This window comes from Salvelinus namaycush, chromosome 10 (assembly GCF_016432855.1).
Source record: "Salvelinus namaycush isolate Seneca chromosome 10, SaNama_1.0, whole genome shotgun sequence".
NCBI classification, from domain to species: domain Eukaryota; kingdom Metazoa; phylum Chordata; class Actinopteri; order Salmoniformes; family Salmonidae; genus Salvelinus; species Salvelinus namaycush.
The window spans coordinates 12,887,549-12,903,610 of record NC_052316.1 but is presented as its reverse complement, the minus strand read 5'-3'; the positions used below and the strand labels follow the sequence as shown (position 1 = coordinate 12,903,610).

General features: G+C 40.5%; 1 protein-coding gene across 1 annotated transcript; it reads right to left on the bottom strand.

The window, feature by feature from the left end:
- Positions 1-6,370: 6,370 nt before the first annotated feature.
- On the bottom strand, positions 6,371-12,047 carry LOC120054432 (N-acetyllactosaminide beta-1,3-N-acetylglucosaminyltransferase 3-like). The gene is made up of 2 exons (XM_039001849.1): positions 11,856-12,047; positions 6,371-7,964 (listed from the first exon to the last, which is right to left on the bottom strand). The coding sequence occupies exon 2, from the start codon at positions 7,952-7,954 to the stop codon at positions 6,794-6,796; it is 1,161 nt and encodes a 386-aa protein (XP_038857777.1). The 5' UTR covers positions 7,955-7,964; positions 11,856-12,047; the 3' UTR covers positions 6,371-6,793.
- Positions 12,048-16,062: the final 4,015 nt, after the last annotated feature.

Below are 16,062 nucleotides of genomic sequence, written 5' to 3'. Positions count from 1 at the left end.
CAGAAGTTGGCAGATCGGTTCTACCAACTTCAGATGGGTACCAAGACTCTTGTGGGGGCAAAACGGAGAACACCATAGTAATAGTAATAATAGTTTGTAGACCAAACTGTTCGGACGCTACAGACAATTTTGTGCGAATACCGATTTTCAGGATGTCTCATGGTCTGACAAACACCGCTCTAGCTCTGTCACCTTTCACCGGAGTTGTGGAAGTGCGACATCCACCGATGCGGGGGATCCACTGCAAAAAAAAGCTCTCTAGTTTAAATTGACAGATTTTTAGAGATTTTCTTATTACAGTACCAGTTAAAAGTTTGGACACACCTACTCATTCAAGGGTTTTTCTTTATTTTTACTAATTTCTACATTGTAGAATAATACTGAAGACATCAAAACCATGAAATAACACATATGGAATCATGTAGTAACCATTGTTGTTTTAAATAAATCAAAATATATTTTAGATTCTTCGTAGTAGCCACCATTTGCATTGATGACAGCTGTGCACACTCTTGGCAACCCCTCCCCTAATTGGAGTAAACTAATGGAAAGTAACACTTAGGCTTCTCCTTCCAGCTTATACATACTATATATATTTGATGGATGCAGTATATTTTACATTATTTATCTTTTGTTTGTTTTATTTAGGTAGTAGAGAGGTGCACAGTTATACCGTCTGTACATTTTGAATAGCTGTTAGGGTTAGGGTTAAAGATCTTCAGGGCTATGTAATACTTGACAGTGTATTTATTTATTCAAAATCAAATCGGAATTCTACCCCAGTGAGGCGATACAACACATTATCACCTTGTGTAGTAACTTTTCAGTGTCACCAAACCAGGATGTGTGCATAAGCTGACACATCTCACTTGAGTTGAGTATTTTTTTTTATAGGGACAGTGCACATTAATCAACGTTTCAGTAAAAGTGCAGGTTTTAGCCAGCCGGCTAATTTTCAACCGCAGTCCCTGGGCAAGTTATTAAAAACAATAAAAATAGACACAAACTGTAAAAATACCCACTCCTTTACAGGGTGGTAAATCGTGTAAGGGGAGTGCCAGCGAAAACATTCGCAGCAGCAGAAACCTATGACTCATCAGGAATGACTTGATGGGCTGGGTACTCCTTATACTGGAAAATGCCTCTTCCTTGAATATGTCAACATTGCAGCTCCGAGTGGAAGCAGACACTTATGACGTCACCTACAGTGCATGCTGACTTAATTAATCCTTAAAGAAAACGTCCATTTCATCTAGCCAATGACGACATGCTCTGGTATTAAACCAATATTCAAAAGGACATGCTAGAATTTATTTCTAAAACATCCTGGGAATAGGCTATAGAATTCTATTTTTTTTATTTGGATCGATATCCTAGTAGTAAAGCAACACATTATCAATGCTTATTGTGAAATTACTTCGTTTTACTTTGTGCAACTGGCTCAGTGTGATTGTGGTTTTATTAAAACACATGAACATTGCCTTGAAAAGGCTATTTGTCGACAGTAGACCTTCTCTGAATACTTATGTAAATAAGGTATTTCTGTTTTTATTTTTAATATATTTGTATAAAAAAATTATCTAAAAACCTGTTTTCACTTTGTCATTATGGGGTATTGTGTGTAGATTGATGAGGAAAATATGTTATTTAATCCATTTTAGAATAAGCCTGTAATGTAACAAAATGTTGAAAAAGAGAAGGGGTCTGAATACTTTCCGAATGCACTGTATATCAAGTAAATTAAATAAAACGTGTTATTCAATACCAACTGCATAACAGACAAAGTACAAATGTAGGATTTTAATTTAATCACCCTGTTGCAGGAGAACTTTCCTGCAATGCAGGAAATTTAAAACCCCAAAAAATGTAGGTTTAGAAAGACTTCCCTTACGAAAAATGTAACAACCCTTACAAAAATGGCCATACCTAAAATTACCTCGACACCGGTGCCCCCGCACATTGACTCTGTACCGGTACCCCCTGTATATAGGAAAACCAAAGTCCCAAAGGCTGGGCCTAATATAGTGTATAAGAGGTCATACAATAAGTTTTGTAGTGATTCATATGTTGATGATGTAAAGAATGTTTGCTGGTCTGTGGTGTGTAATTAGGAGCAACCAGACGATGCACTTGACATATTTATGAAATTGCTTATTCCAGTTACTAATAAGCAAGCACCCATTAAGAAAATGACTGTAAGAACTTTTAAATCCCCTTGGATTGATGAGGAATTGAAAAATTGTATGGTTGAGAGGGATGAGGCAAAAAGTACAGCAAATAAGTCTGGCAGCCCAACTGATTGGCAAACGTACTGAAAAGGAAGAAATCATGTGACTAAGCTAAATAAAAATAAACTATACTATGAAACAAAGATAAATGATATAAAGAATGATACTAAAAAGCTTTGGAGCACCTTAAATTACATTTTGGGGAAAAAAGCCAACTCGGCTCCATCATTCATTGAATCAGATGGCTCATTTATCACAAAACCCACTGACATTACCAAATACTTTAATTACTTTTTCATTGGCAAGATAAACAAACTTAGGGATGACATGCCAGCCACAAACACTGACACTACACATCCAAGTATATCTGACCAAATTATGAAAGACAAGAATTGTCTTGAATTACGTAAAGTCAAATGTGGAAGAGGGGTCTGACAATCTGGATGGAAAATTACTGAGGATAATAGCGGACGATATTGCCACTCCTATTTGCCACATCTTCAATTTAAGCAGACTAGAAAGTGTGTGCCCTCAGGCCTGTAGGGAAGCTAAAGTCAACCCAAGAATAGTAAAGCCCCCTTTACTGGCTCAAATAGCCTGACCAATCAGCCTGTTCCCAACCCTTAGTAAACTTCCAGAAAAAATTGTGTTTGACCAGATACAGTGCTATTTCACAGTAAACAAATTGACAACAGACTTTCAGCACGCACATAGGGAAGGACACTCAACAAGCCCTGCACTTACACAAATGACTAATGATTGGCTGAGAGAAACTGATGATAAAATGATTGTGGGGGCTGTCTTGTTAGACTTCAGTGCAGCTTTTGACATTATCGATCATAGTCTGCTGCTGGAAAAATGTATGTACCCCCTGCTATAATGTGGATAAAGAGTTACCTGTCTAACAGAACACAGAGAGTGTTCTTTAATGGAAGCCTCTCAAACATAATCCAGGCAGAAGCAGGAATTCCCAAGGGTAGTTGTTTAGGCCCCTTGCTTTTTTCAATCTTTACTTAACGACATGCTATTTGGTTTGAGTAAGGCCAGGGTGTGTATGTGTAACAGTTTTACTTTAGTCCGTCCCCTCGCCCCGACCTGGGCGCGAACCAGGGACCCTCTGCACACATCAACAACAGTCACCCATGAAGCATCGTTACCCATTGCTCCACAAAAGCCGGGGCCCTTGCAGAGCAAGGGGAACCACTACTTCAAGGTCTCAGAGCAAGTGATGTCACCGATTGAAAGGCTATTAGCGCGCACCACCGCTAACTAGCTAGCCATTTCACATCCGTTACATATGTATGCAGATGACTCAACACTATACACGTCAGTAACTACAGCGACTGAAATGACTGCAACACTTAACAAAGAGCTGCAGTTATTTTCAGAATGGGTAGCAAGGAATAAGTTAGTCCTAAATATTTCCTAAACTAAAAGCATTGTATTTGAGACAAATCATCTACTAAACCCTAAACCTCAACTACATCTCATAATGAATAATGTGGAAATTGAGCAAGTTGAGGTGACTAAACTGCTTGGAGTAACCCTGAAATGTAAACTGTCATGGTCAAAACATATTGACACAACAGTAGCTATGATGGGGAAAAGTCTGTCCATAATAAAGCGCTGCTCTACCTTCTTAACAGCACTATCAACAAGGCAGGTCCTACAGGCCCTGGTTTTGTCGCACCTAGACTACTGTTCAGTCGTGTGGTCAGGTGCCACAAAGAGGGACTTGGGAAAATTGCTTGGCTCAAAACAGGGCAGCACGGCTGGCCCTTAAAAGTAAACGGAGAGCTAACATTAATGACATGCATGTCAATCTCTTTTACGGATACAGGTATCCTGTGTGTGTGTATCCTGTGTGTATTTCTTTTCTCTCCTTCTCCCCTCACAGGTGACAATCATCATTCACCAATCAGTCGCTAATCGGAAGAAACCTGCTCCTTTTCCCTTACCCAATCACATTCCCTTTGTTTAAAAACCCTGTCAGTTGTTTTCTCTGGAGCTCGATCTCTTTGTGTTTCAATCTCTCTGTAGCTCAATATCTCTGTCAATGCAATCTGTCTGTAGATCTCTTGTTTGGTTTTTGCAACTACATGTCACTTTGTCCCCACCTGTGAGTATTGTTTTGTTATGGTGTTTGAGTGTTTGTTTGATGGTGGGAAAAGGGGGTAACCAGACAGGTCGCCCATGGGCATACACTACCCGTAGATAAACTTTGTCTAAATACACTAGTTAGAACTGGGCAGACCACCCTCTGTATTTTTGGTTAGTTAGCTGTTGTTGAAGTAGGCTAGTCTAGCTTAGGGGTGTTTTTGAATGCTTATTTCTTTCCTTGGGTCCAGCTCAGCCCAATCTCTCATGGCTCAAAGTGGAAGAGAGATTGACTTCCTCATTACATGTTTTTGTAAGAGGTGTTGACAAGCTGAAAGTACCAAGCTGACTGTTTAAAAAAACTAGCACACAGCTCGGACACCCATGCATATGCCACCAGAGGTCTCTTCACAGTCCCCATGTCCAGAACAGACTATGGAAGGCACACAGTACTACATAAAGCCATGACTACATGAACTCTATTCCACATCAGGTAACTGATGCAAGCAGTAGAATCAGATTTAAAAAGCAGGTACAAATACACCTTATGGAACAGCGGGGACTGTGAAGTAACAAACATAGGCACAGACACATGCATACACATACATGATAACATACGCACTATACACACACGTACACATGGATTTTGCGTTGTAGATATGTGGTAGTGGAGTATGGGCCTGCTGCCAAGGCAGCAGCTAATGGGGATCCATAATAAATACAAATACTAAAATGTATACCTGGTGCTAACATGCATCCTTTGTCCTGATCTTGTCCATATTCTGACTGTTCCCAAATGTTTGGACAAGTGTAGATGATTAAAATAGCATTGTGATCTGATCTTCCTGACCCAGGGGCGGACTGCTCTGGCATTTCTAACACAACGGATCATTTTTTTCCTGGAAGCCCCCACACTGGCCCATTTTTTTCGAGTCCCCCATTATTAGCCAAATAATGACACTTTTGCTATAAAAGAAAAAGTGTGTGTGGCCATGGAAAATCAGCTAATTGTATCACAAGTAGCGTTGAAAAATTGCTTAAACTATGATGCATTAATTGAATACCTGTTTCTAATGTTAATTTGTATATGTCCCTAATCCATTAAAATAAACCAATAAGAAAATGAACAAAGGCAAAATATTAAAGTTAGATACATGTTCAGTCGTAACTCACTGGCATTGAATAATTATCGTCCTTTCAAAACAGCATAAATGATGAGATGGAATGATTGTGCTACTTACTGTGCCTTCCTTCTTTTAATCACTGATCTGATTCTGACATGGTCAGATTGCGATAGCAATAAAGTGGAAACCTGGAACCCCCCCCCAAAAAATCCCCTTTATAATAAAGCATTGCATGCATCTATTATTTGCGGGTCCGGGAAAGAATAGGCCTTTATAGAAAATTATTTCATACAATTGTACCTAGTTTTACATGACTGGAGACATTATACAACTCTTTTTAATACCACACAAATGACCGAAATGATAATTAAAAGTGTGTGTGTGTTGCAATTTGCAATTTGCAACCAGCCAGATGAAGACGAAACGACAGCACCCTCCTCAGGGGAGAGGTACTCAGTGTGAAGCCAATTAGTACACAGCTGGGCTCACTAATTGCTTTTTTAAATGATTTGTTTTTTTAATAAAAATAAATAAATAATCCTCTATATAGGTGTGCCAGGAGAGGAGCTGGGGGAGGATTGGGAGTAGAGACGGGGACCTGTGAGGACGTCAGTTTTTCCTACCTCAGAGAAAGCATCTGTGACTGGGCACCTTGTCTCTCTGTTAACCAAGACAGGCTTTAGGTAGAGAGTAGCGTTCCTCCTCTAACTGTTATGTGTAGACGATAGTCTAAGACGGGAGAAGCTGTTTATTGTTTTGCTTTCCCTTTTTGGCTACAGCCTTTTGGTCAACAGCTTAGTTCATGTTTTGTTACGCTGGTGTTTCAGCGTTGGACGTCCCCTGTACTGGAGTTATTTTGTCGGGCGAAAGAAGACCCGTTTAGTAAATGATACAAAAGAAAAGGAAACCACAACCACTGCCTCTGGTCTGTTCATTTTATGTCTCCCACCTGTGTAGGGTGCTTCGGACAATCTGATCTGTTCACAATTGTTATACAAATGGACAAAAAATTATATTCTATAAACATTCAGTCAGCATTAGATTCACAGAAAGACACACAGGTGTTCATCCTCTGATTATTAATTTAAAAATATAAAATTTACAAACAACAAACAGAGAATGCCTAAAGACAAAGAATGCCCTGTCTAACATATTGTTATTTTGCAGTGAACCACAACAGTTTCCTATCTGAGCTTAGCGAGTGGTGGGGTCTTCCTGAGGCACTGTGGTGTACACTAGAGAAATACAGCAGGAATAAAACCTGCTTTGAGAGGGCACACCTCAGTAATTGCTTGGCAAAAAAGATTTGAAAAAGAAATCTGAGCAGGCAACTGATTTCAAGGGTTATAGTGAACCTTGCAACTTCCCACATTTCAAGTTAGGTTCATGTATTCCATGCCACATAATATATATCTGATGGGGTAGAAATCTGTGTACTAGAATTATTTCCCTGTAATAACAAGGGTCGTAAGCGTCCACTTTTTGGGAGGGGACTTGCAGTCCAGCAGTCCTGATACCAAAATGGGACTCTGGCCTAAGACCAGCCTTTTCCAGACACATTCCCATGTAGACGTCGTCAATTGGCAAAATGGGAATGGTATGGGACATTTTGTAAATTACCATAGCTGTGTATCCAGAGAGCAGGAAGCCCCCTCCACCACAATAAGGGGGATATGAGTCTGACTCTTGAACCTGGACTGGGACATAGTATTTGCTCCCTGACTCTCTAATGGGTCCGACATAGCGGATTAGATAGCCCGCAAAAAGGTGCATGTCAACATCTTTGTTTTTCTGGCTCTGAAGGAAGTCCACCATGTTATCTGTGTTGGCGAAGATATCATCGTCACCGTTGAAGAGAAATCTGGCCTGGCGGCAGTTCTTGTCCATCCACTCTAAGAACACGATTTGCTTCAGGGTGAGGTTGAAGAAGGAGTCGTTGAAGTCCCACTGCAAGATATCATTATGCTCACGATTCTCCAGTCGTAAAAGCTTGTTTAGCGTGTGCTTCTCAAAGCCTGTGCCTGTGGTTCCAGAGAGAAAAATCCTGCGGATCCACACTTCGTTCTGCAGTCTCTCCTTGGCCCAGGTTTTCCGTAGTACCTCACGGCGGTCGTAATTCACAGGTGAGCTTTTTATGACCAGCAGAAGGAAGACATCAGCAGACTTGTGAGGGCCTCCACATTTATCAGGTACGTCCAGCAGCATTGGGAAGTGGCGGCAGTGACGATAGAAGAGGAAGTTTTGGATGTGATCAGGCAGAGAGGAAAACCCTGACACATTGGCGGCAGACTCATTCCGTTGACAATGGCCCCAGGTGAAAACACCTGCGCTCTCACTGGTTGGTTTCTGAGGTCTGTTTTGGTAGGTTGATTCCATTCTGTTTATCTGGACATGGTTAGAGGGTTCATCAGGAGGAATGTCCTCTTTAAAAAAAATGATGACCAAGCACAGAATGCCTATCACAAGTAAAGCTGTCACCTCAGGCAAACGAGAAGACCTTCTCATCCTTGTTGCTCTGTAATGAGAAAAAACAAGACTTGCTTTTAAAATGGGCCACAAATACATCTGTGTTTCCTGTCCCCGTACAAAGAACAACTATTTTAGATGACACAGTCTTAAGCTCTGATTGGTTGACATACTATAAATTGAGAAATTTGGTGACTGAATTTAACAAAAATAAGAAATGATATTACGAAACCAAGATAAATGACATTGGAAAAATGCTTTGGAGTACCATAAATGATATCATGGGCAGAAAACCCAATTAATCTCCATCGTTTATGGGTCATTTATAACAAAACTTTTCGATATTGCTAATAATTTCAATTACTATTTCATTAGTAAAGTGAAAAAAAACCTTTGTTGCAGTTCTATGCCCAAAATATGTCTGCAGAATTGTTTTAAACAACATGCTTCCTACAGTATGACAAACATAAGATGACTGAGACAGTCATTACTGAGGAAAATAGTATTCAATTTGAAATAAAGAAATTGTAACACGAATGCATAGAAAACTATATTCTATAAACATGCAGTCAGCATTAGATTCACAGAAAGACACACGTGTTCATCCTCTGATTATGAATTTAAAAACATAACATTTTCAACAAAACATTTACAAAGAACAAACAGAGAATGCCTAAAGACAAAAAATGCCCCGTCTAACAGTTATTTTGCAGTGAACCACAACAGTTTCCTATCTGAGCTTAGCGGGCAGTGGAGTCTTCCTGAGGCACTGTGGTTTACACTAGATAGTGTTCAGATAAAAGGTCAAAAACAGCAGACAGGCAGTGTAAAGAAAGCGAGAATCAATGACTAAACAAAATGGACATTAATTGCCCTTTTAAAGTATAATAAATAAAAGTGATGCATAGTGCCACGTCTACTCATTTTTGGGGGGGAAATTATAAATCAATAATCAACTATCTATCTCTATGATGTAGAAGAGTACCATTGATTCAAATCATTTCAACCTTTGGACAATTACGTCCTTCAGGGGTTAGGCAGGGGTGTGACAATGAAATTCCAACTCAAATGAGATCAAGTGTAAAATCAGTATTAGGTAGTTCTTGGCATACGCATTCAATTTTCTCAATTGCATCATAGGACTGCAGTAATGGAAATGCAAGGCAATAGGGTGGCAACTGATCCAATGTTGTCATGTCTGGTGAAAATAAGTGGAACAAGCCAACAGTTCTGGATGTTCATCAAGACATGTTTTGCAAAGTGGATGAGCAATTCCTCAAATTGGAAAAACCAGCAAGAAGAATAGATAGCATTAATAAGTAAAGGTTAATGCCATACAACAATTTCAGAAATGTGCTTACAGTTGGGTGTTTATTTGCGTAATAAGGCTTTCTTCCCATTTGAGGCTAGAAAGCAGCTTGTTCAAGACACTTTTCTTTCTGTAATTGATTATGGCAACTTATTGTATCTGCATGCAGCCTCTTCTGTGTTAAAGAGACTGTTTATCATGCATCTCCGCGTTTTTCAAATAAATTGTCAACCACCTTTGTGCCTTGTATCAAATGGTGGTTCATAGAGGACTCATCTTTATATATGTGCTATTATAGTGTCTGTGACAGCATGGGTAGCGCCATTGAGGCTACAACCTATAAGAATCCCCACCCAGTTGACTATATTGACTACTTTAAAATGGCGGAAGCATGGTTTGAAGCCCTCAATGGCGCTGCTCATGCTAAAATGGCCTTTTGGCCATTAGAGGCCCCTATCATTCTCTCTGGCTCATCTACAAAGCCCTTCTGGGTAAACTAAACTCCCCCTCTACCTTGGTAGCCTGCTCTCCTTCACCACTAGCAGTTACTAGATGCGGTCTACTAGGTGGTTGCTACATAAAGTCCCCAGGGCCGTTACCAAGTGAGGAAAGACTGCCTTTTCCTATTGTTAACCGGCAATAGCCGACACTCGCATAGCTGACGTTTTGGTGGTGTCGGAGGTGTGTGTAACCTAACTGCGTTGGAGCTGTCAAATCGATGAGCAGCTGCTCCGTATCATTGCCACAAAAAGCCACACCCGTCCCACTCACGTTAGAAGTTTAGAAAGAGAAAGTGTAGGCTAACGGTCAAATTGAAAATCATTAAACGAAATAATTTGGATTTCTATCAGCCTAATCAAGGTGTAGATTACATTATATCTCACATTCAAGTGTTCAAACTTGTAAACAAGGTTGAATGGGATTTCTCTTAATTTGACTGCATGCAGCCAAAGGCCAGAGCCGCTTGTGGATTTGACAGCTCTAACGCAGTTCAACCTTACGCTTCGAACACACCGACTGCGACTTTGCGTTTCGATACACCAGAAGTACATTCATTTCCAATGGAACGCTGCATTTGCCTTGCAGCATTGCGTTGCAGAGGCAGTTGCAGTGCGTTCTGTGTGGTGCATACGTTCGATAAATCGAACGTATGCATCAAATTGTATGAGTGGACTTGACAGAAAGTAGCAAAATATGAATGTAGATTTTTTTTTTGCACACATTCAGTAAAAATTTGGGATTACATAAAAACATAGACATGCATAGACATGAACATGATAAGCCAAACCATTACCTAGCATAACTATAGTTATTAGATAGCTATCATGGACATGTCACCTACTGTACACATAGACACACACGGTTATTTGACCAAATTATCAGGGGTACAGTAGTATCTACCATTTCCATTACTATTTATCTAGCATTCACACTCTTTCAAACATGAAAATTTGGTAAAGTTATCAGGGGTAGTAACTAGCATAATTTATTTGACTATTTCTTTCACACACACCTCATTGGCTAGGTTAGCTAGCTAGCTAACGCTAACTAGCCACATCTAGCACAAGCTCACTACTAAACTGACCTGGCAATCCTACTATCGTGGACACTTGTCTCCAAGCAGCATTTTTTTGTGTTTATGTCCCTGTAGCTGTCAGCAGTTGTGTCAAAAAGACACGGTTTTGAGGATACTGCGAAAATGATTCTCTCCTCCATGTGTCCAACCGCATGCGACCATTTGCAAAAGGTACCTGCATCAGTATAGTTGCCTAGCTGCGCAAAATGTTATGCAGCAGTGATGCAATGAAGCAGTCGGTGTGTTCGAAGCGTTAGGGAATCTCGGTTGTTTTGACAGTGCCTAAAAACATGCCACTTCAATACAGCTACGACTTTTTTCTGGTTAATAATGGGGGGCTCAAGGAAAGAAATGGGCCGGTGTGTTAGAAATGCCAGAGCTGATTTCTGGTCCCAGTCCGCCGGTTTGACAGTCCTATGTCCACACACCCACTGTTCAAGTGCTTGTATAATTCAAATTAGAAATACATACTAAGCTACTAACCAATGTGATTGTGACAGTGTTCTAGTGTAGGTGAATTTCTTTAATTTATTAACAATAAGAGGAAAGGGGTGTTCCCCGGTCAATAGTGTGCTAACTGAAACCGTCTGCCCGTTTTATAACCAGCACCACACACAGCCTGTGGTAATTGGCTATTACACTTTTTTTTATCCAACTGTGAATTTATAGGCTAACAATTTCTTATAATAACCACATTTGCCTCTGTCACAGTAATTAAAGCAAATATCCTCTATACTAGTAGGTATTTCGCTGTAAGACTTAGCCTACAATTGATAGTGGCTCATGCCTATAGTTCCTAAACTTCTCTCTGGGTAGCTTAGCCTACGGATCTGCACGACTTTATTCTAATTGTATTGGAACGTCCAAAAGCAGTTTATTTGTTTGTTCGTATGAATAAAATCTGTCATTACTTTTTAGTGATTATATTCGTATAAGTTATGCCAACAAACAAACCAATATAGTAGCCTACATGTATTTGTAGTATGGAGAACTTATACAACTAATTCATTGCCATAGAAAAACATCTGCATATGTACAATGCACTTGTTTCTTACCTTTTCCCTTCCGACAGAACGTCTGGTGTTGACTTGGCTCACTCTGAAAAGTATAAATACACTTACTCCTTAGCGCTGGGCGTTATTCACCAGGGGCAACGTTCAGTAAAAACACATTCTAGAACGTTGCAGATAGAAATACCACAAACAGAGCCGATGTGATAACTTATTCTGCATGTCAGTGATGCATGTTTGTTCTATATAGCGTTCCAAAACGTTGCATCCTTCTGAATACGAACCTATTACATTTAATGTTCCTGAATTTGCGCCTTGCGTCACCCCAACCCTTCCACGAATCACAGGCTAAGATAAATGTAATCTATTCATTAAAGGGGCAATATGCATTGGTACATTTTTTTTTTTTTTACTTTGAAATTAATGAAACTGTATCACAAGAGGTTGGTGGCACCTTAATTGAGTAGGATGGGCTCGTGGTAATGGCTGGAGTGGAGTAGTGGAATGGTAGAAAATGCATCAAACACATGGTTTCCAAGTGTTTGATGCCATTCCATTTGCTCTGTTCCACCCATTATTAAGAGCCGTCTTCCACTCATCAGCCTCCACTGTACTGTATATACTCATTGATTGGTTGCAACCTGGTCTCAGAGCATTTAGTATTATTAATTTCGGAAATCCGAGACACACCATTTAGTATGATATGTCACGTTATGTTAGGTTACACTATATTAGGCTTCCAATTTAATAGCGGTCGTACAATATAGTACGAATTGTGGGACGTATAGTATCCTACGTCTTGATTGCACATTTGCTCCAGTATGCTTTGACCTGTTTGGTATGATAAATTACCTTACCTTAGATTACATTACATAGGCTATCAATGGAATAGCGGTCCGAAACTCAGCAAAAAAAGAAACGTCCCTTTTTCAGGACCCTGTCTTTCAATGATAATTCGTGAAAATCCAAATAACTTCAAAGATCTTCATTGTAAAGGGTTTAAACACTGTTTCCCATGCTCGTTCAATGAACCATAAACAATTAATGAACATGCACCTGTGGAACGGTCGTTAAGACACTAACAGCTTACAGACGGTAGGCAATTAAGGTCCCAGTTATGAAAACTTAGGACACTAAAGAGGCCTTTCTACTGACTCTGAAAAACACCTAAAGAAAGATGCCCAGGGTCCCTGCTCATCTGCGTGAACATGCCTTAGGCATGCTGCAAGGAGGCATGAGGACTGCAGATGTGGCCAGGGCAATAAATTGCAATGTCCGTACTGTGAGACGCCTAAGACAGCGCTACAGGGAGACAGGACGGACAGCTGATCGTCCTCGCAGTGGCAGACCACGTGTAGCAATACCTGCAGAGGATCGGTACATCCAAACATCACACCTGCGGGACAGGTACAGGATGGCAACAACAACTTCCCGAGTTACACCAGGAATGCACAATCCCTCCATCAGTGCTCAGACTGTCCGCAATAGGCTGAGAGAGGCTGGACTGAGGCCTTGTAGGCCTGTTGTAATGCAGGTCCTCACCAGACATCAACAACGTCACCTATGGGCACAAACCCACCGTCGCTGGACCAGACAGGACTGGCAAAAAATGCTCTTCACTGATGTGAGTCGGATTCGTGTTTATTATTGAAGAAATGAGCGTTACACCGAGGCCTGTACTCTGGAGCAGGATCGATTTGGAGGTGGAGGGTCCGTCATGGTCTGGGGCGGTGTGTCACAGCATCATCGGACTGAGCTTGTTGTCATTGCAGGCAATCTCAACGCTATGCGTTACAGGGAAGACATCCTCCTCCCTCATGTGGTACCCTTCCTGCAGGCTCATCCTGACATGACCCTCCAGCATGACAATGTCACCAGCCATACTGCTTGTTCTGTGCGTGATTTCCTGCAGGACAGGAATGTCAGTGTTCTGCCATGGCCAGCAAAGAGCCCGGATGTCAATCCCATTGAGCACGTCTGGGACCTGTTGGATTGGAGGGTGAGGGCTAGGGCCATTCCCCCCAGAAATTTCTGGGAACTTGCAGGTGCCTTGGTGGAAGAGTGGGGTAACATCTCACAGCAAGAACTGGCAAATCTGGTGCAGTCCATGAGGAGGAGATGCACTGCAGTACTTAATACAGCTGGTGGCCACACCAGATACTGACTGTTACTTTTGATTTTGACCCCCCTTTGTTCAGGAACACATTATTCCATTTTTGTTAGTCACAGGTCTGTGGAACTTGTTCAGTTTATGTCTCAGTTGTTGAATCTTGTTATGTTCATACAAATATTTACACATGTTAAGTTTGTTGAAAATAAATGCAGATGACAGTGAGAGGACGTTTCTTTTTTTTGCTGAGTTTACATATACAGTATCAGTCAAAAGTTTGGACACACCTACTACTTCAAGGGTTTTAGCGGGACTAAGTGCAAACCAGATGGAATCACTGCAGAATGCTGTGGTAGCCATGCTGGTTATGTGTGCCTTGAATTCTAAATAAATCACAGACAGTGTCACCAGCAAAGCACCCCCACACCTCCTCCATGCTTCACGGTGGGAACCACATATGTGGAGATCATCCGTTCCACTACTCTGCATCTCACAAAGACACGGCGATTGGAACCAAAAATCGCAAATTTGGACTCATCAGACCAAAGGACAGATTTCCACCGGTCTAATGTCAATTGCTCGTGTTTCTTGGCGCACGCAAGTCTCTTCTTCTTATTGGTGTCCTTTAGTAGTGGTTTCTTTGCAGCAATTTGACCACAGATGCCTGATTCATGCAGTCTCCTCTGAACAGTTGATGTTGAGATGTGTCTGTTACCTGAACTCTGTAAAGCATTTATTTTGGCTTCAATCTGAGGCTGGTAACTGTATTGAACTTATCCTCTTCCTTTCCTGTGGCGGTCCTCATGAGAGCCAGTTTCATCATAGCGCTTGATGGGTTTTGCGATTGCACTTGAAGAAACTTTAAAAGTTCTTGAAATTTTCCGCATTGACTGACCTTCATGTCTTAAAGTAATGATGGACTGTCTTTTCTCTTTGCATATTTGAGATGTTCTTGCCATAATATGAACTTGGTCTTTTACCAAATAGGGCTATATTCTGTATACCATCCCTACCTTGTCACAACACAGCTGATTGGCTCAAATGCATTAAGGAAAGAAATTCCACAAATTAACTTTTAACAAGGCACACCTGTTAATTTAAATGCATTCCAGGTGACTACCTCATGAAGCTGGTTGAGAGAATGCCAAGAGTGTGCAAAGCTGTCATCAAGGCAAAGGGTGGCTACTTGTGCTTTTTGGTCTTAATTTAAGATTATCGATAGGCAGTGTGGTTAAGGTCAGGGTTAAGGTTTAAAATCAGATTTTAAGAAGAGAAATTGTATAAATGGGCAGGGTTTAGCCATGATTACATTTCCCACTGTAATTCTGGGGCAATATGTAAAATATGTCATTTTTTATTCAGTTTTATTTGCATGTAACATTTTAATTGATGAATAAATACTACACCTTCTCTGAAATATCCTGATGTTGAAGCATTAGTCTATTTTTTATCTAAGTTATTTTCCTAATTCTATGTTAATAACAATTGCATTTCAACAACACAAATGACAATAACAGTGACAACAACAACAATGACAACAACAACAATGCAATGACAGAAATAAACATCATAATGTTAGGTAGTTACATGAAGGACAGGTTATAAAAGTGTCTTTAAAGTTTGGGCCTAAAGATTGATATAGACTGCAAGTTATAAATTGCTACAGTAGACAACATTACTTGTCCATAAATTCACTGTGTTTTTCATAGTTTTTTTGCAGACTACTGTATCTGTGGATTGCTACCTTCTTTCATTCTTCATTTACTCATCCACTTTCCTTGTTCTCTACAACCAAAACAAAAAAACAAAGGCTCTTTTAAGAACTATTCCCTCTTTCTCTCACTCTCTCTCCTCTTACACACTCTCTCTTTCTATCTTCTCTAACTCTCTCTCTTTCTCTCTAGCTTCTCTTACTCTCTCTCTATCTCCTCTTACCCACTCTCTCTCTCTCTAGCTTCTCTTACTCTCTCTCTCTCTCTAGCTTCTCTTACTCTCTCTCTCTCTCTAGCTTCTCTTACTCTCTCTCTCTCTTTTCTCTTACTCTCTCTCTCTCCTCTTACCCACTCTCTCTCTCTCCTCTTACCCACTCTCTCTCTCTCCTCTTACCCACTCTCTCTCTCTCCTCTTACCCACTCTCTCTCC